Source organism: Ranitomeya imitator, chromosome 5 (assembly GCF_032444005.1).
Source record: "Ranitomeya imitator isolate aRanImi1 chromosome 5, aRanImi1.pri, whole genome shotgun sequence".
NCBI lineage: Eukaryota > Metazoa > Chordata > Amphibia > Anura > Dendrobatidae > Ranitomeya > Ranitomeya imitator.
This window is the reverse complement of record NC_091286.1, coordinates 680,205,815-680,232,915: the sequence shown is the minus strand read 5'-3', so window position 1 is coordinate 680,232,915 and position 27,101 is coordinate 680,205,815. Positions and strand designations below refer to the sequence as shown.

Here is a 27,101-nt window from a genome sequence, read left to right as displayed (position 1 = left end):
AAAACGAGCCGCCATACAGCCTCATCAAGGAAAAAATAAAAAAGTTATAGTCCTCAGAATAAAGCGATGCAAAAATTTTTTCTCCTTCCCTTCCGAGCTCTGCTATGCACCCAAACGGTGGTTCCCCGCACTTATGGGGTATCAGCGTACTCCTGAAAAATTGGACAACAACTTTTGGTGTCCAATTTCTCCTGTTACCCTCGAGAAAATACGGGGGCTAAAAAATAATTTTGGGGGGAATTTTTTTATTTTTATTTTCACGGCTCTGCGTTAGAAACTGTAGTGAAACACTTGGGGGCTCAAAGTTCTCACAACGAATCTAGATAAGTTCCTTGGGGGGTCTAGTTTCCAATATGGGGTCACTTGTGGGGGGTTTCTACTGTTTAGGTACATTAGGGGCTCTGCAAACGCAATGTGACGCCTGCAGACCATTCCATCTAAGTCTGTATTCCAAATGGCGCTCCTTCCCTTCCGAGCCCTCCCATGCGCCCAAACGGTGGTTCCCCCCCACATATGGGGTATCAGCGCACTCAGAACAAATTGGACAACAAATTTTGGGGTCCAATTTCTCCTGTTACCCTCGGGAAAATACAAAACTGGGGGCTAAAAAATAATTTTTGTGGGAAAAAATTTTTGTTTTATTTTTACGGCTCTGCATTATAAACTTCTGTGAAGCTCTTGGTGGGTCAAAGTGCTCACCACACATCTAGATAAGTTCCTTAGGGGGTCTACTTTCCAAAACGGTGTCACTTGTGGGGGGTTACAATGTTTAGGCACATCAGTGGCTCTTCAAACGCAACATGGCGTCCCATCTCAATTCCTGTCAATTTTGCATTGAAAGGTCAAACGGCGCTCCTTCCCTTCTGAGCTCTCCCATGCGCCCAAACAGTGGTTTACCCCCACATATGGGGTATCAGAGTACTCAGGACAAATTGTGCAACAACTTTTTGGTTCCAATTTCTTCTCTTACCATTGGGAAAATAAAAAATTGGAGGCGAAAAGATAATTTTTGTGAAAAAAAATGATTTTTTATTTTTACGGTTCTGCATTATAAACTTCTCTGAAGCACTTGGTGGGTCAAAGTGCTCACCACACCTCTAGATAAGTTCCTTAGGGGGTCTACTTTCCAAAACGGTGTCACTTGTGGGGGGTTACAATGTTTAGGCACATCAGTGGCTCTTCAAACGCAACATGGCGTCCCATCTCAATTCCTGTCAATTTTGCATTGAAAGGTCAAACGGCGCTCCTTCCCTTCTGAGCTCTCCCATGCGCCCAAACAGTGGTTTACCCCCACATATGGGGTATCAGAGTACTCAGGACAAATTGTGCAACAACTTTTTGGTTCCAATTTCTTCTCTTACCATTGGGAAAATAAAAAATTGGAGGCGAAAAGATAATTTTTGTGAAAAAAAATGATTTTTTATTTTTACGGTTCTGCATTATAAACTTCTCTGAAGCACTTGGTGGGTCAAAGTGCTCACCACACCTCTAGATAAGTTCCTTAGGGGGTCTACTTTCCAAAATGGTGTCACTTGTGGGGGGTTTCAATGTTTAGGCACATCAGGGGCTCTCCAAACCCAACATGGCGTCCCATCTCAATTCCAGTCAATTTTGCATTGAAAAGTCAAATGGCGCTCCTTCGCTTCCAAGCTCTGTCATGCGCCCAAACAGTGGTTTACCTCCACTTATGGGGTATCAGCGTACTCAGGACAAATTGTACAACAAGGTTTGGGGTCCATTTTCTACTGTAACCCTTGGTAAAATAAAACAAATTGGAGCTGAAGTAAATTTTTTGTGAAAAAAAGTTAAATGTTAATTTTTATTTAAACATTCCAAAAATTCCTGTGAAACACCTGAAGGGTTAATAAACTTCTTGAATGTGGTTTTGAGAACCTTGAGGGGTGCAGTTTTTAGAATGGTGTCACACTTGGGTATTTTCTATCATATAGACCCCTCAAAATGACTTCAAATGAGATGTGGTCCCTAAAATAAAATGGTGTTGTAAAAATGAGAAATTGCTGGTCAACTTTTAACCCTTATAACTCCCTAACAAAAAAAAATTTTGGTTCCAAAATTGTGCTGCTGTAAAGTAGACATGTGGGAAATGTTACTTATTAAGTATTTTGTGTGACATATCTCTGTGATTTAATTGCATAAAAATTCAAAGTTGGAAAATTGCGAAATTTTCAAAATTTTCGCCATATTTCCATTTTTTTCACAAATAAACGCAGGTAATATCAAAGAAATGTTACCATTATCATGAAGTACAATATGTCACGAGAAAACAATGTCAGAATCACCGGGATCTGTTGAAGCGCTCCAGAGTTATAACCTCATAAAGGGACAGTGGTCAGAATTGTAAAAATTGGCCGGGTCCATAACGTGCAAAGCACCCTTGGGGGTAAAGGGGTTAATAATGGTTCTTATAGGGACTTTTTTTTGTTTGTACCTCAAACATTATTTTAATTTGCGCCTTTTAATTAACTTTACGTCAATTCGTCTTTTTCTCTATTCGGTATAACGTTTGTGGGTTCTCGTTATTCAGACATTTTTAACCTAATTCAATATTGTCGACTTTTCGAAATGTCGTAAAATGTTTGTGCAATAGGATCCGATTCATCATCTGCACTTATTTAAGTCACTTTACTCTCATGTGGTATTTGCGGTCATGTATTTGTTTATTTTTAAATGGTGCCTGCCGGATACTGAGTTTTGGGCCAAAACAAAAATCTTATTTGTCTATGGCTATGTGCACACGTTGTGGATTTCCTGTGGATCCGCAGCGTTTTTTTCCCTGCGCAGAAACGATGCAGATCCGCAAGTGATTTACAGTACAATGTCAATCAGTGGGGGGAAAAAAAGCTGTGCTAATGGTGCGGAAAAATCTGCACGAAAAACGCTGCAAATTCAAAAAAGGACCAAGTCAATTCTTTTTGTGGATCTGATGCGTTTCTGCACCCATTGACTTCCATTGGGTCAGGCAAATCTGTGGCAAAACTGCAGGATCTGGTGTAAGCATTCATAACGATCAAATATTGCTAAATGCAAAAGCAATCATAACTATTCCCCCTGAGATTATTATCGGTGTCCAATGTCAGCCGCACATCTGTTAGTTTGACAGAACTCTGGATAATAATAGTAACCTCTACAATATCACAAAGCATGGAGATGCCGGGGATGGAACCCAGGGACTCATACATGCAAAGCACGCGCTATACCACTGAGCTACATCCCCTGTACGCATCATGACAGCACGCACCTAATTTTGAAAGAAAATACACCACTGCAGCCAATCACTGAGAGCTGTGTATGTGTAGATGACACGAGCCACTGAGTTCACTGACTGACTGCAGTTTTCATTTGTCAACTATAGTCGGCAACTCTTCATTCAGGCTAAAGTACACCCGTTTTTCATAAAGTTGCCAGCGTACACACATGATACTACCATACAAAGCCCAAATAATACTACCATACAGTGCACACATAATACTACCATACAGAGCACACATAATAGTACCATACAGAGCACACATAATACTGCCATACAGTGCCCACATAATACTACCATACAGAGCACACATAATACTACCATACAGAGCACACATAATAGTACCATAGAGAGCACACATAATACTACCATACAGTGCCCACATAATGCTACCATACAGAGCACACATAATACTACCATACAGTGCCCACATAATACTACCATACAGAGACCACATAATACTACCATACAGAGCCCACATAATACTACCATACAAAGCCCACATAATACTACCACACAGTGCCCACATAATACTACCATACAGTGCCCACATAATACTACCATACATAGGACACAAAATACTACCATACAGACCCCACATAATGCTACCATACAGTGCCCACATAATAGTACCATACAGTGCCCACATAATACTACCATACAGAGCCCACATAATACTACCATACAGAGCTCACATAATACTACCATACAGAGCCCACATAATACTACCATACAGAGCACACATAATACTACCATACAGAGCCCACATAATACTAGCATAGAAAGCCCACATAACACTAGCATACAGAGCCCACATAATACTACCATACAGAGCCCACATAATACTACCATACAGAGCCCACATAATACTACCAGAGCCCACATAATACTACCATACAGAGGCCACATAATACTACCATACAGAGCCCACATAATACTACCATACAGAGCCCACATAATACTACCATACAGAGCCCACATAACACTACCATACAGAGCCCACATACTACCATACAGAGCCCACATAACACTACCATACAGAGCCCACATAATACTACCATACAGAGCCCACATAACACTACCATAGAGAGCCCACATACTACCATACAGAGCCCACATAACACTACCATACAGAGCCCACATAATACTACCATAAAGAGCACACATAATACTACCATACAGAGCCCACACAATACTATCATACAGAGCACACATAATACTACCATACAGAGACCACATAATACTATCATACAGAGACCACATAATACTACCAAACAGAGCTCACATAATACTACCATACAGAGCCCACATAATACTACCATACAGAGCCCACATAACACTACCATACAGAGCCCACATAACACTACCATACAGAGCCCACATAATACTACCATACAGAGCACACATAATACTACCATACAGAGACCACATAATACTATCATACAGAGACCACATAATACTACCATACAGAGCCCACATAAACCTACCATACAGAGCACACATAATACTACCATACAGAGACCACATAATACTATCATACAGAGACCACATAATACTACCATACAGAGCCCACATAATACTACCATACAGAGCCCACATAACACTACCATACAGAGCCCACATAATACTACCATAAAGAGCACACATAATACTACCATACAAAGCCCACATAATACTACCATACAGAGCCCACATAACACTACCATACAGAGCACACATAACACTACCATACAGAGCACACATAATACTACCATACAGAGCCCACATAACACTACCATACAGAGCCCACATAATACTACCATAAAGAGCACACATAACACTACCATACAAAGCCCACATAATACTACCATACAGAGCCCACATAACACTACCATACAGAGCACACATAACACTACCATACAGAGCACACATAATACTACCATACAGAGCCCACATAATACTACCATACAGAGCCCACATAATACTACCATACAGAGCACACATAATACTACCATACAGAGCCCACATAATACTACCATACAAAGCCCACATAATACTACCATACAGAGCCCACATAACACTACCATACAGAGCACACATAACACTACCATACAGAGCCCACATAACACTACCATACAGAGCCAACATAATACTACCATACAGAGCACACATAATACTACCATACAAAGCCCACATAATACTACCATACAGAGCACACATAATACTACCATACAGAGCCCACATAACACTACCATACAGAGCCCACATAATACTACCATAGAGCCCACATAATACTACCATACAGAGCCCACATAATACTACCATACAGAGCCCACATAATACTACCATACAGAGCCCACATAATACTACCATACAGAGCCCACATAATACTACCATACAGAGCCCACATAATACTACCATACAGAGCCCACATAATACTACCATACAGAGCCCACATAATACTACCATAAAGAGCACACATAATACTACCATACAGAGCCCACATAATACTACCATACAGAGCACACATAACACTACCATACAGAGCACACATAATACTACCATACAGAGCCCACATAACACTACCATACAGAGCCCACATAATACTACCATACAGAGCCCACATAATACTACCATACAGAGCCCACCATCTGGAGGACACAGGTGAAATGGAGGGTGGTCCCGGGTGTCCCGGTCTCCATAGCGGCCCTGGTCACAGTGACAGTTACGCCCCAGCAGAGCAGGTTGTGGTGGCAGCTGAAGGTCCCACATCTGCCATGTTGGTTCTCCAGTGAAGTTCTGATACAGGGAGGTGGAGTCTGAGAAAATAACAATATTCTGCAGGATGGAGTTCACTGGGAAGACAAAGAAAAACAAGTTCATTATTTAACAAAAAACTCCAAAAATCCATAAAATCCAATCACGTTCATCAGTCTGCAACAAAAAATAACTGGTGTCAATAAACTCAAAGGTTTGTACTTTTGTTATTATTTGGTTATACAGTAAATTTTCATTATTCCGGCACCAAAATATCCGGCACTTCCAGTAATCCGAGATGTGACAAGTATACAGTGGCGCAAAAAAAGACTGATGAAAAGAATGGGCAAATACTGTTATTTTACCACATCAAACATGGCGGATAGAAAGGCACTTCCGGCAATCGTTGCTTCGTCATTTCCGATCTTGCGCAGAGACCATTGGAGCGCTTCTAATTGTCCCGCCCTTAGACGCAGACTCTGAACCTGATTGGCTACCGGAGAGTTCGCGCCAATCTGAGTGTCCTATCGGAAGTGAGGGGGACTGGCAGGAGTTTCGCGGGAAAAGTTAGAGCCTCGCTGGATTTTCGCGCCACTCGCAGCAGCCGCGGCCATAACGGGAGAGTCGGAGCGGACGCCGCGCACTCGTTCCCTGCTCGTCTGTACTCACCGCTCGGTATTAAACCAGAGACATGGCGGCTGCCGGGCCTGTGGAGGTCGATGACCAGGAGCTGCGGGAGGCTCAGCGTGAATACCTGGATTTCCTGGACGATGAGGTGGCTGAGGGGCGACTGTGTGGCCTACAATTAGAACTGTATGTAGTTCTTCTGATTAGCTCATGTGCAGGGTATTGTAGCTAACGTATCTATGGTTCTGACAACTGACTTGCGTTGTGAGTCGTAACCATGGATACCTAAGCTGCCGCACCTGGGGTAAGCGACGTAGCTAATCAGAAGAACTGTTCTACATTTCTAATTGGACATATTTGCTATTATCATTCCTGCTACATATTTGGATAGGATTTTTGGAGATGTGAGTACGTCATATTAAAGGGGAGTTGTTCCACCCTGGCCTAAATAGGTTCTCCCCCCTTTTTTATGCAGGAAGATCAGGGCATTTACCAGAGCAAAGTGCGGGACATGATCAGCGACAACCAATACCGGCTGATCGTGAACGTCAATGATCTCCGCAGGAAGAACGAGAAAAGGGCGCGTCAGTAAGTATCCGATATGCAGAGCTCTCCGCGAGATCCGCCCGACCTGACACCGTGTCATCTATTTACCCAGGCTCATGGACAAGGCCTTCGAGGGACTGATCGCCTTCCAGAGAGCTCTGAAGGACTTTGTTGCTTCCATTGATGGCACTTATGCCAAACAGTACGAGGACTTCTATATCGGTCTGGAGGGAAGCTTTGGTGCGAAACACGTCACTCCCCGAACATTGACGTCTCGTTTCCTGGGCTCTATGGTCTGTGTGGAGGGCATTGTCACCAAGTGTAAGGATCAAATGCTGTATACAGAAATATAACTAATACTTATCCGCTCCTCCCTATGTACAAGAATATAACTACTATAATACTGCCCCTATGTGCAAGGATATAACTACTATAATACTGCCCCTATGTGCAAGAATATAACTACTATAATACTGCTCCCTATGTACAAGAATATAACCACTATAATACTGCCTCTATATACAAGAATATAACTACTATAATACTGCTCCTATGTACAAGAATATAACTACTATAATACTGCTCCTATGTACAAGAATATAACTACTATAATACTGCTCCTATGTACAAGAATATAACTACTATAATACTGCCCCTATGTACAAGAATATAACTACTATAATACTGCTCCTATGTACAAGAATATAACTACTATAATACTGCCCCATGTACAAGAATATAACTACTATAATACTGCACTTATGTACAAGAATATAACTACTATAATACTGCCCCTATGTACAAGAATATAACTACTATAATACTGCTCCTATGTACAAGAATATAACTACTATAATACTGCTCCTATGTACAAGAATATAACTACTATAATACTGCTCCTATGTACAAGAATATAACTACTATAATACTGCCCCTATGTACAAGAATATAACTACTATAATACTGCACTTATGTACAAGAATATAACTACTATAATACTGCCCCTATATACAAGAATATAACTACTATAATACTGCTCCTATGTACAAGAATATAACTACTATAATACTGCACTTATGTACAAGAATATAACTACTATAATACTGCCCCTATATACAAGAATATAACTACTATAATACTGCTCCTATGTACAAGAATATAACTACTATAATACTGCCCATATGTACAAGAATATAACTACTATAATACTGCCCCTATGTACAAGAACATAACTACTATAATACTGCTCCTATGTACAAGAACATAACTATAATACTGCTCCTATGTACAAGAATATAACTACTATAATACTGCACTTATGTACAAGAATATAACTACTATAATACTGCCCCTATGTACAAGAATATAACTACTATAATACTGCTCCTATGTACAAGAATATAACTACTATAATACTGCCCATATGTACAAGAATATAACTACTATAATACTGCCCCTATGTACAAGAATATAACTACTATAATACTGCTCCTATGTACAAGAATATAACTACTATAATACTGCTCCTATGTACAAGAATATAACTACTATAATACTGCACTTATGTACAAGAATATAACTACTATAATACTGCTCCTATGTACAAGAATATAACTACTATAATACTGCTCCTATGTACAAGAATATAACTACTATAATACTGCCCCTATATACAAGAATATAACTACTATAATACTGCTCCTATGTACAAGAATATAACTACTATAATACTGCTCCTATGTACAAGAATATAACTACTATAATACTGCACTTATGTACAAGAATATAACTACTATAATACTGCCCCTATATACAAGAATATAACTACTATAATACTGCTCCTATGTACAAGAATATAACTACTATAATACTGCCCATATGTACAAGAATATAACTACTATAATACTGCCCCTATATACAAGAATATAACTACTATAATACTGCCCCTATGTACAAGAATATAACTACTATAATACTGCCCATATGTACAAGAATATAACTACTATAATACTGCCCCTATATACAAGAATATAACTACTATAATACTGCTCCTATGTACAAGAATATAACTACTATAATACTGCCCCTATGTACAAGAATATAACTACTATAATACTGCCCCTATGTACAAGAATATAACTACTATAATACTGCCCCCTATATACAAGAATATAACTACTATAATACTGCCCCTATGTACAAGAGTATAACTACTATAATACTGCTCCTATGTGCAAGGATATAACTACTATAATACTGCCCCTATGTGCAAGAATATAACTACTATAATACTGCCCCTATGTACAAGAATATAACTACTATAATACTGCCCCTATGTACAAGAATATAACTACTATAATACTGCCCCTATGTACAAGAATATAACTACTATATTACTGCTCCTATGTACAAGAGTATAACTACTATAATACTGCTCCTATGTGCAAGGATATAACTACTATAATACTGCCCCTATATACAAGAATATAACTACTATAATACTGCTCCTATGTACAAGAATATAACTACTATAATACTGCCCCCTATATACAAGAATATAACTACTATAATACTGCCCCTATGTACAAGAGTATAACTACTATAATACTGCTCCTATGTGCAAGGATATAACTACTATAATACTGCCCCTATGTACAAGAATATAACTACTATAATACTGCCCCTATGTACAAGAATATAACTACTATAATACTGCCCCTATATACAAGAATATAACTACTATAATACTGCTCCTATGTACAAGAATATAACTACTATAATACTGCCCCTATGTACAAGAATATAACTACTATAATACTGCCCCCTATATACAAGAATATAACTACTATAATACTGCCCCTATGTACAAGAGTATAACTACTATAATACTGCTCCTATGTGCAAGGATATAACTACTATAATACTGCCCCTATGTACAAGAATATAACTACTATAATACTGCCCCTATGTACAAGAATATAACTACTATAATACTGCCCCTATGTACAAGAATATAACTACTATAATACTGCTCCTATGTACAAGAGTATAACTACTATAATACTGCCCCTATGTACAAGAATATAACTACTATAATACTTATCCCATATACAAAAATATAACTACTATAATAATGCTCCTATGTACAAGAATATAACTACTATAATACTGCTCCTATGTACAAGAATATAACTACTATAATACTGCTCCTATGTACAAGAATATAACTACTATAATACTGCTCCTATGTACAAGAATATAACTACTATAATACTGCTCCTATGTACAAGAATATAACTACTATAATACTTATCCCATATACAAGAATATGACTACTATAATAATGCTCCTATGTACAAGAATATAACTACTATAATACTTATCCCATATACAAGAATATGACTACTATAATAATGCTCCTATGTACAAGAATATAACTACTATAATACTTATCCCATATACAAGAATATGACTACTATAATAATGCTCCTATGTACAAGAATATAACTACTATAATACTGCCCCTATGTACAAGAATATAACTACTATAATACTGCTCCTATGTACAAGAATATAACTACTATAATACTGCTCCTATGTACAAGAATATAACTACTATAATACTGCTCCTATGTACAAGAATATAACTACTATAATACTGCTCCTATGTACAAGAATATAACTACTATAATACTGCTCCTATGTACAAGAATATAACTACTATAATACTTATCCCATATACAAGAATATGACTACTATAATACTACCTCCCATAGACTCTAGAATATAATTTTATTTTCCAGGCTCTCTGGTTCGCCCTAAAGTTGTACGCAGCGTTCATTACTGTCCAGCAACAAAGAAGACGATTGAGCGGAAATATACAGACATGACCAGTCTGGATGCATTTCCTTCCAGTGCCATCTATCCTACGAAGGTGAGAGATATTGTCTTGTCTTGGTGAACATTTCAATAGAGAGAACTTAAAAAAAAAAAAAAAAAATTAAATAAATTAAAAATTGTCCATTCACTGAGTGCCAACATTACATTTGAGTAAGTGAAATAATGTATACATGCCATATATTGTACAATGCAATACACCTAGTGGCCACCAGAGGTCAGCGCAGTAAGCAATTTTAGCTAAAATCCCGCTGTCGGTCATTGGCACACACAGGTTCAATGATGGTGGCGTTTCAGTTCACGTTGTGATTTTTTATTCCCCCCCTCTAAGTGTTTTTATTTTTGCATCCTCTCAGGATGAAGAGAATAATCCCTTGGAGACAGAGTTTGGCCTTTCTCTGTACAAGGACCACCAGACCATCACCATCCAGGAGATGCCGGAGAAGGCTCCTGCCGGGCAGCTGCCGCGCTCTGTGGATATCATCTTGGATGATGATTTGGTGGATAAGGTGAAGCCCGGGGACCGGGTGCAGATTATCGGGACCTTTCGCTGTCTTCCATCTAAGAAGAGTGGCTACACATCGGGCTCATTCAGGTGACTATCTGCCTTTCTACCAGTATGGCCGCAGCTGATATTTTCTACTTTAGTCCTGATTTCAAGTCTATCTGGAGCCAACATGTCCGTCATCTCTTAGCCTGCCTCTAATATTCCAATATATTGTCTTTATTTGTGAAGGACGATAATGATCGCCTGCAACGTGGTGCAGATGAGTAAGGAGGTGTCTCCGGTCTTCTCAGCGGACGACCTGGCCAAAATCAAGAAGTTCAGCAAGAACCACTCCAAGGTGAGGGTACCGCCATGTCCTGTATTTGTGATGTTTGTAGTGCCCCCCATCCTTCACCTGCTCCTTCCTCTTCTCCCCAGGATGTGTTTGAGCAGCTCTCCCGCTCCTTGGCTCCCAGTATTCATGGACACCATTTCATCAAAAAGGCCATATTGTGCATGCTGCTCGGTGGGGTGGAGAAGGTTCTGGAAAACGGGACCAGGATCAGAGGAGACATCAACATTCTCCTCATAGGTACGGGGTCTACAACTTCTGGTGATTCCCTTAGTGAGCTGCTACCCCTTTTTGGGGGGTTCGATCAATCTTCGCTTTGACCTAGAGTCTAATGCTATATGGTTTCCCATCGACCAGTTTGTGGTAAACCCCAATTATTTTTTTTTTTGTTTGTTTAGGCGATCCCTCTGTGGCAAAGTCTCAGCTCCTGCGGTACGTGCTCAGCACTGCTCCCCGTGCCATCCCCACCACCGGCAGAGGATCATCGGGAGTGGGTCTAACTGCTGCAGTTACCACTGACCAAGAGACCGGTGAGTACTGACGGCTGCTCATCCGTCCCATCCATGTAGACTTAACCTCTCTCTCATCATTAAATTGTGTATTTTGTCTCCAGGGGAGAGAAGATTGGAGGCCGGGGCCATGGTCCTGGCTGATAGGGGTGTAGTCTGCATTGATGAGTTCGATAAGATGTCTGACATGGATCGTACGGCAATCCACGAGGTCATGGAGCAGGGCCGGGTCACTATTGCCAAAGCTGGCATCCACGCTAGGCTAAACGCACGCTGCAGTGTACTGGCCGCTGCCAACCCGGTCTATGGAAGGGTGAGTCCTGGGTCATGCTATTATCAGGTGGTGAATCCCAGGTTATGGGCTTACATGTGATGAAGAGTATAGGGCATAGTCTATACAAGGGAGGTCCCAGGTTATGGGCGTACTGCTGATGTAGAGGCTGCAGAGAGTACAGGATAGTCCATACAAGTGAGGTCCCAGGTTATGGGCATACTACTGATGTAGAGGCTGCAGAGTACAGGGCACAGTCTATACAAGGGAGGGTCCCAGGTTATGGGCATACTACTGATGTAGAGGCTGCAGAGTACAGGGCACAGTCTATACAAGTGAGGTCCCAGGTTATGGGCATACTACTGATGTAGAGGCTGCAGAGTACAGGGCACAGTCTATACAAGGGAGGGTCCCAGGTTATGGGCATACTACTGATGTAGAGGCTGCAGAGTACAGGGCACAGTCTAATGGATGGTCCCAGGTTATGGACATTCTACTGATGTTGAGGCTGCAGAGAGTACAAGTGAGGTCCCAGGTTATGGGCATTCCACTGATGTAGAGGCTGCAGAGAGTATTGGGCACAGTCTATACAAGGGTCGAGTCCCAAGTTAAGACTGTGCCCTGTACTCTGCACCACTGGTAATCCGATTACCTAAAACTCATCCCTGCACAGACACTGCACTCTACTCTCTGCACCAGTGGTAAGCTCGAAACCTGGGACTCGCCCTTGCAATCGGCATACCACTGATGTAGAGGCTGCAGAGTACAGGATAATCCATACGTGAGGTCCCAGGTTATGGGCATACCACTAATGTAGGGGCTGCAGTGAGTACAGGATAATCCATACGTGAGGTCCCAGGTTATGGGCATACCACTAATGTAGAAGCTGCAGAGTACAGGATAATCCATACGTGAGGTCCCAGGTTATGGGCATACCACTGATGTAGAGGCTGCACTGAGTACAGGGCTCAGTCTGTGCATCATTTAACTATTTATTTATTTTTTTAGTATGATCAGTACAAAACTCCCATGGAGAACATTGGTCTTCAGGACTCGCTGCTGTCCCGTTTCGATCTCCTGTTCATTATGCTGGATCAGATGGATCCAGAGCAGGACCGGGAGATCTCGGACCACGTGCTCCGCATGCACCGCTACAGAGCTGCAGGGGAACAGGACGGAGATGGTAAGGAGGCTTTATGCATTTTGTACCGATTGCCTACTCTAGTCACAGCCAAAGCTGAACGTCATTGGCTCCCCACTGATGTCCTGCTGTGGTGCATTATGGTTGATGTAGATTTAATACCTGACAGGTTTGGGTACTTGATGTTTCTTCTATTTTTCAGCCATGCCCCTGGGCAGTTCTGTGGACATCCTTTCCACCAATGACCCCAATGTCAGCCACGAGGAGCAGCAGGAATTGCAGATTTATGAGAAGCACGACAGCCTCCTGCATGGAGTAAAGAAGAAGCGGTAAGACCCCGAGTCGTTGAGCAGGCCTATGCTGCCCCCTACTGGCTGCGAGGAGTCACTGTTCATAATCCATCCTCGCAGGGAGAAGACAATCAGCATGGAGTTCATGCGGAAGTACATACATGTGGCCAAGCTGTTCAAGCCGGTGCTGACCGCAGAAGCTGCAAATTACATTGCCGAGGAGTATACCCGCCTGAGGAGCCAGGACCAGATGAGCTCTGACGTGGCGCGGGTACGTCCTGAAGGTCTCCACGCTGCGCCCACTTCCCTAAAAGGAGTATTCTAAGACACAAAAATGTCACATTCTATGTTACTATGGTTCTGTAGAATGACGTAGATCTGGGTATTTATTATGATGGAATATAGGCTGAACTGGATGGACAAATGTCTTTTTTCGGCCTTACTAACTATGTTACTATGTTACTATGTTACATTCTCTTTTTGATATTGACTTTAATCAAACGTTCTCAACTCATTGCTGTTTTTAAGATCTCTGCTTGACAAACTTGTTCATATACAGTGAGCATGTAAAGTTCTAAATTTATTTATTTTTTTTTAATTCCCTCTGCCGTTGTTCAGACCTCCCCGGTGACTGCTCGTTCCCTGGAGACGCTGATCCGTCTGTCCACAGCTCATGCTAAGGTGCGGATGAGCAAAACTGTGCAGCTGCAGGATGCCGAGGCGGCGGTGGAACTTGTCCACTACGCTTATTTCAAAAAGGTGAGGCGTGCTATATGATAAATCCATACTGGGATTGGAGAACTGCTTAAATGACCATCGCTGCCTCAATATGGTGGTGTGAAGGTTGTAGCACCGCTTTATAATGTGCTCCATGTATAAGCAGGATCCTGCAGTACCCACTTAATTACTTTGTGAATTATCAGTTCATTTGCCTTTTTTTTTTTTTCCCTTTTGTCTTGTATTTTGTTTTTTTTTTTCTGTGCCTTCAAATTCTTCAAAATGGCACTCAGATTAATTTTTTGCAGTGTAGAAAACTTTTTTGTTTAGCGCAAGTCACATGATCTGCTAATTTTTTGTTTAGCGCAAGTCACATGATCTGCTAATGTTATGAAAAGAATAATTAAACGTGAAAAAAAAAAAAAGAAAATTGCAAAAAGGATGCAACTTAAAAGCCTTGAAGTGGACTTAAGATTTTTTTTTTTTGCCTGCTTTACATGTATTTCACGTGTGCAAAAAATAAAATCATACCGAAAAAAAACCAGCAAAGCACAAATGAAACAAAGATCCAGGTCTTAAAATTAAAATTTTTTTTTTTTTTTGATTCCTTGAAAAATGTACAACAGCAGGAGCTTATTTTTTGGCTTTATCTTTTTGCATTCTAGGTGCTGGAAAAGGAGAAGAAACGAAGGAAGCGTGATGAGGACACCGATACGGAGGAAGAAGAGCAGCAGCCGACGGCTACGGAGCGGAGGACCCGGAAGAAGAGGTTGGGATCATGACATTGCTGCTGTTTTCTAGTTTGGGTGTCTGTCCAAAAAAAAAACAAATTGCATGGTGGCAGCGAGTGTGCAGCGAAAAGCAACTTATTCTAGTGCCGGAGTGACTTTCATGGGAATCGTCACTAAAGAATATTCTGTTTGCAGGAAAACCGCTGATGGTACAGAAGCGGAATCGCACGACCCCTATGATTTCAGTGATGCAGAAGGTGAAACACCCGATGGTGAGTGGAACTGAACTCGCCCTTGTTGGTCAACACTGTAAACCTATGAAAGCCAGACGAACTGGTCTCCATGGGGGTATCCTCTGAACGTGGCTGATCATTAGAAACCATAACTTTACTCACACTTCTACCTCCGCATCACTTTAGACATGATGATCACTGTCCCCATCGGGGCTCACAATCCACATTCCCTATCGGTATGTCTTTGGAGTGTGGGAGGAAACTCGCGCAAACATGGGGAGAACATAGAAATTCCTTGCAGATGTTGGGCTTTGATCCCAGGACCCCAGCGCTGCCGTGCTAACCACTGAGCCGTCCTGCTTTTCTGTATATAGCGCAAATGATTAAACGATCGCGGGTTCAAGTTCTGTAAGAGCAGTAACAAAGTGAGAAGTGTTAGAGTTTAGAATGAGGAAACATAGTTAAAATCTGCCCCACATTAACAATGGAGAAATGCAATAAAAAAATGTAAAGGTCTGATCTCTCAAAACACTAAATAACTAGATCTGTAAACATATGCATTGGAAAAAAATAGATGCACCAGATTTCTTTTTTTCTGCACCAGTGCAAAAAAAAAAAAAAAAGCAAATTCAATAATACTTAAGGCATTGTATCTTCCCCCAGAATAGTATTGGTAAAAACACTCGGGGTGCCAAACAACTGACTTGTGAGGGCTAATCAGCCAAAAATTGAGCCTTGCGGGTATTGAGAGTGGCGACTTTGGAAATTTACAAAAGTAAAAAATTTTGCCTATCGTGTTAATTGAATTGTAGGAAAAAAATTGACAAGTTTGGTCTCGCCATAATTGTACTGGTGAATCCTATTACAATGTCATTATTTTACTGTCTAGTCCACGCTATAAAGTGTGTGTGTATGTATATGTGTATATATAATTTTTTGATTAACCCTTTTCTCGATTACAGTTCATTCTCCTAAGGCAGCAGCAAGCAAACGATCTGAATCCTCAGAGAAGAGCGGACTGTCCGGGGACAGGTGAGGCTACGCCACATTGTATTAACTGATCACGTCCCCAGGTGTCTGGTGTTTACATTCCGAATATAAGGGTGCAAGACTAACAGTTGCCCATAGCAACCTATCATAGCGCTGCTTTCATTTTACCAAAGCTGTTTACAAGATGTAAGGTGAGCTGTGATTGGTTGCTAGGGGCAACCTTTCTGGTAAATGAGGCCTAGTGCGTACATTTTACATTTTTTTTTTCCCTTTTCTGTAAATTATTGCATCTTGAACAGTGATCAACAAACACAATATTCATTTTCTCTTCCAGGCTGAAGGATTTCAAGGCCGCCCTATTAGACGCCTTCAAATCGGCCCATGCCCAGTCCATCCCCATGCCGGCCCTCATGGACTCAATTAATAAGAACAATGACTCTCCCTTCTCTTCTGGGGAGGTGAAGGCTGCGCTGGAGCTGATGGAGGAAGCCAATCATATAATGGTTTCCGACAACATTGTCATCTTAATCTAATGGACTGCTAATGTTAAGGGGTTAATGAGTCGTCGGCCATGTTCTTGTATGTGCACGCAGGTCTTAATGTAGCGCAGGCTCCACATTGTTATGTGTCATTGTGTTACACCATTTTTGTATGTTTCACTCAGCTTTCCCAGAACCCAGATTTTTAGGTTTTCAACTTTTTTTTTTTTTTTTTTTTTTTGCTATGACTTTTAAGGTTTTCAAATTACAAATATTCTGTAACTTTTATATCTTTTTTTATGTGGAAGATCTTTGAAGCGTTCTCGGTATATTTTAATACCCTTCTATGTCGCATCGTCACTTGTCACTTCCCCCTTTGTATATAGAGCTTTTACCTGTTTCCAGGTAGGAGTACGTTGTAAAGTGACTATTATTCTGCAATTTTTTTTGTGTGCTGATTTTGTTAAAGGGGATGTCCTGTCAAACATATATTGTAGGACGGCCAATAAATGTGAGATCTGACTGCTGGGACCCCAAAGTTTCCCATGAATTATTTCAATACTGATCACATGCGACCAAGTGTTTTATTTCCTGTCTATGATCAGTACTGTCCAGTCCATCAGTTGGATCTTCACCTTTCTTATGAAGATGTGTCGGTGGGGTGACCCCCTGGAAATCTTGTGTATTTTTGCCAAATAAAGGCAAGTTTATGGATGATCATTTACCTTGTTCTGATTTTATTTTTTTTAATGAGTGGTATATTATAGGGTTAATGCAGGCTAACTGTGTGTGTGTGTATATATATATATATATATATATATATATATATATATATATATATATATATATATATATATATATATATATATATATATATATATTAAAAAAAAAAAAAATTAAAGCTACCATTTTTGAGCTTTTCGCCTGATCACCCATATGGTTAATTTTTCTGCGTTCCTTGGAAGTCTGACATTTTGACCCCCACCCCGTCTATCCTTCTCTCATTCCACAAAATGTTCAGCTGTAAGCTCATTAGTGAGGTCTGTAGGTGTATATAGCGGCTCAATCAAAAATTCACCATTTGATTGACACCTCAAGGTAAATTATCCTAATACTCCTAAATACAGTTTACCCGTGAAGGGCCTGACGTAAAAAGCAACTCGCCTATTCTCCAACCCATCCTGTTTGCACTGGACGACTGCAACCAAGAAGAATGGGGATGAAAATTCCAGTTTGGGACCGAACTGAATTTTTAGTTTATAAAGATGGTGTTTGTTGCTGCGCTTCTGCATATGACGGTGAGATGGCGCAGCTGCTGACCCAGTGTCTCTGTCCCTTGCCAGGTCTTGTACATGGTTGGTGGGTATCATGAACATGTCAGGTTAAATAAGGACGTGTACGATATCCCGCAAGCGTCTTGGAAATCCTTGCCGCTTATTAGTGATGCGCTCACGAATAAGGTGTTACATGAGCATGCTCGTGTCCTAATTGAGTTTTTTTTTTTTTGTTTTTCCGAGCACGCCAAAAATACTCTAGTAGGACACGAGTATGCTCATATAACACCTTATCTGAGAACGCTCGCTTATCACTAGAGCTCACACGTTGTTCCCGGTCCTTTTTGACACTTAAGTAGAAATTTGATTCTGGAAACTTGACCCAAAAAAATTTGCGAATTTCTGAGTTGAGACTGCAGAAACTTGTGTTGTCCTGAAGTCGGCTGCTGTGTGTTGTGCCCTTACTGTTCCTTTTACAATAGATGCCAAAAGAAGAATCTAAAGCACCAATGTTTTTAATAGTAATATATTTTAGAGAGGTCGCTGTTCACATTATTCAGGGCCCCTAATAACCCAGTAGCACAGAGTTCATTTTCCTTTAACTCATAGCTCATCTAGAGGAGATTAGATCTGATCTTCGGTTTGAGAGACTCTTCATTTGCAACTCAGGAAATTGAAGATATTGCACTTGTCCACTAGGAGGCGCTGTAACATCACAATGTCCTCATGTATCTTATTATAAGGAATTTGGCTAGTGAGGGTGTGACTCTCCAGCAGTTGTAAAACTACAACTCCCAGCATGGAGCAGGTGTCATGGGAATGTATTTAAAAGGAAAAAATAAAATCAATAACTGAACAGCCCTCCTTATATTAATACTTTCCACTGCATAGGGGATAAGAGCATGCCGCTTTCCGTGATGTCCTAATAAAACTTCCCCAGGACGACTACTGCAAAGCACGGCACCTGGCTATTTTGTGTCGTCTGCACCAGTCAAATAGGGGAAGGATCCCAGGTACTGGACCACCATCCGTCAAGCATTTATCACCTATCCAGCTGATAAGTGAGGAGTTATCAGAATATCCCTTTAAATTGGGTAACTGTTGGGTACCCTTTCATTGGGTTTGTATATGGGGTCCCCAGTTTTTCCAGTTCCCAAGTTGTGGGGTCAGTGGGTGCGTGCTATAAAAGGTTAAGCATAGAAATAAAATTTAACGCCCGAGCGGTGTCCGGGCTCCGTTCATAGTCTACCGCCTGTTTCATGTCCGCCCTCCGAGGGCCCAGTGAGCAGCAATGTTCATGGGGCGATATACAAAGATAATGTCTTCTGCTGTTCCCTCACTTCGGGGTAGACGCACGTGCAGCCTACAGTCACTACCATCTCGCCTAGCACCAGCAGGTCGCCCTCTCTCTTCAGGTAATGAATGTTCCTTTTAATCTGCTCCGCGTTCATTTCATTGCCCATACATTTATTGGAGCAGACGACCTCCACAATCCGCTCTGGATACCCTTTCGGGTTCATAATGTGCCTGTGGATTAGAGGAATGTTTAGCTTCAACGATGTTTGCAAATTTATTTTGTTTTACATTTAATTTTTATTTTAACTTTTTTTTTTTTTTTTTTTACTTTGAGCCATAAATTACGTAATTATAATATAAATATACACACTGTAAATTATATACACATATATTTCATAAGAATATATATTTTTATAGATTAGGCATGAACATAGCAATACCAAAAAAAGTAACCATGTACAAACTGGAAAACAAAAATAAAAAAAAAACCTGGCAAGCTAAACAAATGTACCCCACACGATGGTGGCAATTGGTTATGTCTCTAGACGAATAACTATATTTATACATTTTAGCTAAAAGGGACAGATTGCTTGAGGGATGGGTTGTAGTAATCTGCTTTAGTTTATTTTTTTCATATTTAAAACTACACTAAAAAAAATAAAGGGAACACTTAACAAAATATAACTCCAAGTAAATCAAACTTCTGTGAAATCAAACTGTCCACTATGGAAACAACACTGATTGACAATCAATTTCACATGCTGTTGTGCAAATGGGATAGATAACAGGTGGAAATTATTGGCAATTATCAAGACAATAAAGGAGTGGTTCTGCAGGTGGGAACCACAGACCACATCTCAGTACCAATGCTTTCTGGCTGATGTTTTGGTCACTTTTGAATGTTGGTTGTGCTTTCACACTCGTGGTAGCATGAGACGGACTCTACAACCCACACAAATGGCTCAGGTAGTGCAGCTCATCCAGGATGGCACATCAATGCGAGCTGTGGCAAGAAGGTTTGCTGTGTCTATCAGTGTAGTGTCAGGAGGCTGGAGGCGCTACCAGGAGACAGGCCAGTACACCAGGAGATGTGGAGGGGCCATAGGAGGGCAACAACCCAGCAGCAGGACCACTACCTCTGCATTTGTGTAAGGAGAAACAGGAGGAGCACTGTCAGCCCTGCAAAATGACCTCCAGCAGGCCACAAATATGCATGTGTCTGCACAAACGGTTAGAAACCGACTCCATGAGGATGGTCTGAGTGCCCGATGTCCACAGATGGGGGGTTGTGCTCCCAGCCCAACACTGCAGGACGCTTGGCATTTGACACTGAGCACATGTGACAGACGTGACAGAATCTGCAGACGCCGTGGAGAGTGATCTGCCTGCAACATCCTTCAGCATGACCAGTTTGGCAGTGGGTCAGCAATGGTGTGGGGTGGCATTTCTTTGGAGGGCCGCACAGCCCTCCATATGCTCGCCAGAGGTAGCCTGACTGCCATTAGGTACTGAGATGAGATCCTCAGACCCCTTGTGAGACCATATGCTGGTGCGGTTGGCCTTGGGTTCCTCCTAATACAGGACAATGCCAGACCTCATGTGGCTGGAGTGTGTCATCAGTTCCTGCAAGATGAAGGCATTGAAGCTATGGACTGGCCCGCCCATTCCCCAGACCTGAATCCGATTGAGCACATCTAGGACATCATGTCTTGCTCCATCCACCAACGTCACATTGCACCACAGACTGTCCAGGAGTTGGCGGATGCTTTAGTCAAGGTCTGGGAGGAGATCTCTCAGGAGACCATCCGCCGCCTCATCAGGAGCATGCCCAGGCATTGTAGGGAGGACATACAGGCACATGGAGGCCACACACAATACTGAGCATCTTTTCCTTGTCATGAGGCATTTCCACTGAAGTTGGTCAGCCTGCAATTTGATTTTCCACTTTGATTTTAAGTATCATTCCAAATCCAGACCTCCATGGGATATTCATTTTGATTTACATTGATAATTGTTATGTTTTATTGTTCTAAACACATTACACTATGCAATGAATAAAAATTTGCAACTGGAATATTTCATTCAGAGATACAGTGCCTTGTGAAAGTATTCTGCTCCCTGGAACTTTTCAACCTTTTCCCACATACCATGCTTCAAATGTAAAGATTCCAAATGTAAATTTTTGTGAAGTTGAACAAAATTTATTGGTTATTTTAAATTTTCGTGGAAATTCAAAAACTGAAAAGTGGGGCGTGCAATATTATTCGGCCCCTTTACTTTCAGTGCAGCAATCTCACTCCAGAAGTTCATTGTGGATCTCTGAATGATCCAATGTTGTCCTAAATGCTTAATGATGATAAATATAATCCACCTGTGTGTAATCAAGTCTCCGTATAAATGAACCTGCTCTGTGATAGTCTCAGGGTTCTGTTTGAAGCACAGAGAGCATCATGAAGACCAAGGAACACAACAGGCAGGTCCGTGATACTGTTGTGGAGACGTTTAAAGCCGGATTTGGATACAAAATGATTTCCAAAACTTTAAACATCCCAAGGAGCACTGTGAAAGCGATCATATTGAAATGGAAGGAGTATCATACCACTGCAAATCTACCAAGACCCGTCCGTCCCTCTAAACTTTCATCTCAAACAAGGAGAAGACTGATCAGAGATGCAGCCAAGAGGCGCATGATCACTCTGGATGAACTGCGGAGATCTACAGCTGAGGTGGGAAAGCCATTTCTTACAGATATCCATAAAAAGTGTTGTTTAAAGTTTGCAACAAGCCACCTGGGAGACACCAAACATGTGGGAGAAGGTGCTCTGGTCAGATGAAACCAAAATCGATCTTTTTGGCAACAATGCCAAACGATATGTTTGGCGTAAAGGCAACACAGCTTATCACCCTGAACACACCATCCTCACTGTCAAACATGGTGGTGGCAGCATCATGGTTTGGGCCTGCTTCAGCAGGGACGGAGATTTGGATTCCAACAAGACAATGATCCCAAACATAAAGGAAAATCTACAATGGAATGGTTCACAAATAAATGTATCCAGGTGTTAGAATGGCCAAGTCACAGTCCAGACCTCAATCCAATCGAGAATCTGTGGAAAGAGCTGAAAACTGCTGTTCACAAATGATCTCCATCAAACCTCACTGATCTCGAGCTGTTTGCCAAGGAAGAATGGGCAAGAATTTCAGTCTCTCCATGTACAAAACTGATAGAGTTACCCCAAGCGACTTGTAGTCGCAGCAAAAGGTGGCGCAACAAATTATTTAGTTAAAGGGGCCGAATAATATTGCACGCCCCACTTTTCAGTTTTTTGAATTTCTACAAAAATTTAAAATAACCAATAAATTTCGTTCAGCTTCACAATTGTGTTCCACTTGTTGTTGATTCTTCACCAAAAATTTACATTTGGTATCTTCATGTTTGAAGCATGATATGAGGGAAAAGGTTGAAAAGTTCCAGGGAGCCGAATACTTTTGCAAGGCACTGTATCTAGGATGTGGTATTTTAGTGTTCCCTTTATTTTTTTTGAGCAGTGTATATATAATCAAGTGATTATTGAAAAATAGCTTTCACCATTATTTTTATCACTTACTTATATTCAAAGGGCACAATGTTTCTTTTCGGGAAACTTCTGATTCCACTGACATCTACTTCATGGTTGACGGGTTTGTCCACGCGCACCTGGATGAAGTTTACTCCTTTCTTATTCTTGAAGCATTTGTTCTTTTTAGTGGGATTCTTCGCGCCGTCTACGGGATGGGGGATGAGTAGCAGAGCCATAATGGTGATGACGACCTACAGAAGTAGTGAAAAGGTCAGACTTTACCCCAGTCGGAAACTCCCCTCTCCTATTCCAATTACCGGTACCTTTTCTGCGGTTACAAGAAAACATTCTAACTTGATGATCACTAGGGGTCTGATCGCTAGGACCCCTCCTGGCCCTGAGATTGTGGCTTTGAACTGCCCCAGTAGAATGGAGAGGTGGTCGCACATGTGCACCACTTATCCATCTTTGTGGCCTACCAAAGATACCTGGGTTATCGCTGGCAGTCCCATAGACAACGAATGGGGGCTGTTGTGCATGCGCAGCCACAGCTCTACTTTACTGGGACATTTTAAAGCCACATTCTCATGGCCAAGAGGGGTCTTAGCATTCGGACCCCTGTTGATCATCAAGTTATTGAAATTTCTTCTCGAACATGCAGAGGATAGCCCCCTAAACTACACGTGAAATGTCAACATAACCGTCCGCAGACGGCCTTTTATGATGTCCATATATTTCAGCAAAGGGTGCAACACTAAATATTTTAAAACCCTGAGATGGTTTAATGACTCCTGCATTGAGCAGGGGGTTGAACACGATGACCCCGGAGGTCCCTTCCAATTCGAACATTCTATGAAATACCCTAAAGGCAATAGAAAATAAAGTATAAAAAAAAAGTTTAAAAAATATAATATAGCAGAAATTTAGAAAATCTAAAAATTTGTATTACCATTCCTTTTCTCTTAAAAAAAAAATAAAATACAAAAATATGCTATTTATTGTATCGCCACGACTGAAAAAGTCTGATCTATCAAAAAATTAATAAACACAATTAAGAGACAAAAAAAATCAAAACTGAATTGTGGGGTTTCCCTGAAAAAATGCAATCAAAAAGTATAAACGTCAAATTGGTATCAATAAAGGCATCAACCCACCATGCAAAAAAAAAAAAGCCCTTATGTAGCTGCATCGATGGAAATTTTTTTTTTTTTTAAATACATTTCTCAGAAATTGGTGACACAAAGTAACGTGTTTTTTTTTACAGTTTATAAAAATAAAGAAATAAACTATGCAAGTTTGGTATTGCCATAATCGTGCTGACCCAAAGAATCATGCTGCCGGGTCATCTTTACAAAACAAAATTTTGGGGGGAAAATTGTGTTGGTTTATCCAATTTTTTTCACTACATTATAAGGTAAAACAGATGGTGACGTTCAAAACAACAGCTGGACAAGTATGACGGCAGAAAAAAATTGGGCAGCTATGATTCTTGGAAGGAGGTAAGGAAGAAAAAATAAAAGCGAAAAAACGTTTATCATCCAATGGATGTCGCATCTTGCTTTGCCCCTTTGCCCCACCAGCACCACCATCAAACCAAGCAAGGACCTCTACTGCCAGCAGAGTATGTCTGATATAATTTTTGGACACCTCTTTTTCGGACTTTGGTTTCTTCAGAGCTATACTCATCCTTCCAGTCCTCCAAGGACCAGCCACGCTGGACACAACTCTTAGCTCAGACGTAACTTGTGGAAGAACTTACCGTCAAGTGTTCCCTTTCTCTACAGCACAACCGCAGGACAAATGAAGTATTACACAATATCCACTAACTTCAATGGTCTATATAATGCGTGGTCCTCCGGAGTAGGGTCATATTCACACTGAGTTTTCTGAGGCCTTCAAAAGTGACAAGTTTTTCAAGCAGAAATCAATTCAGGAAATTCTCCTCTTTAGGGGAGTTTTTGGAGGAATTTTTCTTTTCCCTGAAAAATTTTGGAAGAGTTTTTTCTCCTCCTGAGACCTTTTTGATTAGATATTGCCTAGATTGAAGCATATTCCATGCACTTTTTTTTTTTTGTAAATCTTCTGGTGCTTTTCAAAAACTCATCAGAAAAAAAAAATAATAAACCCCCCTCCCTAATTTAAAGGAAGTTGATTTCCCTTAGAATGAGTAGGTTTTGGGGTGTATCCTCAAAAAAAAAAATCTTATCAGAAAAAAAAATAATACCCCCCTCCCTAATTTAAAGGAAGTTGATTTCCCTTAGAATTATGAGTAGGTTTTGGGGTTGTATCCTCCAAAAAATTCTTCACTTTTTTTTGTCTCCAGCCTATGAGACTCCCGTACCTGCTCTCCACTCTGGGTTATAGGTGAGGGTCCGGAATGAGATCATCCCTCTGTAACCTCGAAATTCCCTGATCAGTTATTTAGAAAATGATTTTTTGCACAAAGCATGAATTTAAAAAATATGAAAGAGATAAGGAGAAGTCTTGAGACATTAGATCATTTTAAATAATATTCCTTTGACCTAAAAAAATGAGAAAAAAACTATCCAAATAGTTCTGTGGAATAGTATAGACCATTAAGGAGTTTTTTTTTTTTGCAATGTACAAATACAAAAATAAACATAAATTTGAAAAAGTTTCATTAAAAAATGCATTTTAGCCAACAAATTTAAAAAAAGTAAAAAATAATAAAATAATTGAAATAATAATAATAATAAATCTAAAAACATAATGTATAGGCCAAAAAATGACCAATGTGTTACCTGCCACCGTAGCCGGTTCCTCGCCTGCTTCATCCTTATGCCTGGTGGAGGGGAGCCGATGTTTGGGGGGGGTATTACGAGCCTGTGGCTGTGTTATAAATCTGGCGAGGCCACACCTTTCGTTCTGTGGCTTCAGAGCTCACTTGACTGGTTGGGCTCGCGATGTACTAATTATACAAAAAAAAAAACACTTAGCAAATGTGTCACATTTACCTCAAAAGCCACCACTGTAACAGACCGAGAGATTGTAATTTCATTTCCGCTGCAAAGAAGGAAAATTAAATTGCAAATTCAACGCTTTTTTCCACTTGACTAATTGCTTTGCCCTACATTGTACTCAGAGCCTTTCTAAGATGACTATTTGAGTACATGTATTGCATGCGTCCCATCAATGGTGGACAAAGACAGAAAAGAGCCCCTATAGAAGAACAGTGTATGGGCCCTTTGCAGTCCAATAGTTCTGTTTATGACCGAAGCCGCTTGCAGCTTTAGAGGTGGTAGTGCCCCCCCCCTTACCTATTGGGCCCCTGTACGGCTGCACAGGTTGCACCAATAATATGTCTGTCCATGCACCCCATCATTTTATTGCTTTAGCAGCAGCAACCTGACACTGGTTGCTTTATTTCGATCTACTGTCTAGATATCACTCTGCATATTCTTTGGAGACCTCTTCCTGGCGGTCTTTGTGCAATGTGGTCAAACGGCTCAACTTCATTTGTTCCTGCTGTAGCTCGGTTGCCTATAAAAGGGAGTTTCCTCTAATCATTTTCTGTCCTCTATAGGGTTAGGGCTGTGTTACGAAAATAAAGTCATGTATTACTCATCCTCTCTGGGTCCAGCCTCGGCTTTCCACTGCTCCACTAGTCTCTGTGTACTGGCTGCATTGGTGACGTCTGCATGGCGCCCCTCCTTTGCCCCAGAAGGGATGCAAACAT

At 40.8% G+C, this 27,101-nt stretch overlaps 2 protein-coding genes across 2 annotated transcripts; one reads left to right on the top strand and one right to left on the bottom strand.

Moving 5' to 3' along the window:
* The first annotated feature begins 6,571 nt into the window (after positions 1–6,571).
* MCM3 (minichromosome maintenance complex component 3) lies at positions 6,572–17,994 on the top strand. The gene is made up of 17 exons (XM_069728353.1): positions 6,572–6,779; positions 7,107–7,219; positions 7,290–7,498; positions 10,981–11,111; positions 11,431–11,669; positions 11,811–11,919; positions 12,000–12,153; positions 12,312–12,443; positions 12,527–12,735; positions 13,702–13,876; positions 14,037–14,163; positions 14,245–14,395; positions 14,743–14,883; positions 15,507–15,610; positions 15,768–15,844; positions 16,768–16,837; positions 17,130–17,994. Exons 1-17 carry the CDS (start codon positions 6,696–6,698, stop codon positions 17,326–17,328), a joined length of 2,424 nt encoding a protein of 807 aa, XP_069584454.1. The 5' UTR covers positions 6,572–6,695; the 3' UTR covers positions 17,329–17,994.
* Positions 17,995–19,047: 1,053 nt separating this feature from the next.
* Positions 19,048–26,277, bottom strand: LOC138680980 (interleukin-17F-like). Its single transcript, XM_069768167.1, has 3 exons — positions 26,167–26,277; positions 23,453–23,655; positions 19,048–20,075 (listed from the first exon to the last, which is right to left on the bottom strand). Exons 1-3 carry the CDS (start codon positions 26,197–26,199, stop codon positions 19,844–19,846), a joined length of 468 nt encoding a protein of 155 aa, XP_069624268.1. The 5' UTR covers positions 26,200–26,277; the 3' UTR covers positions 19,048–19,843.
* Between the last annotated feature and the right edge of the window lie 824 nt (positions 26,278–27,101).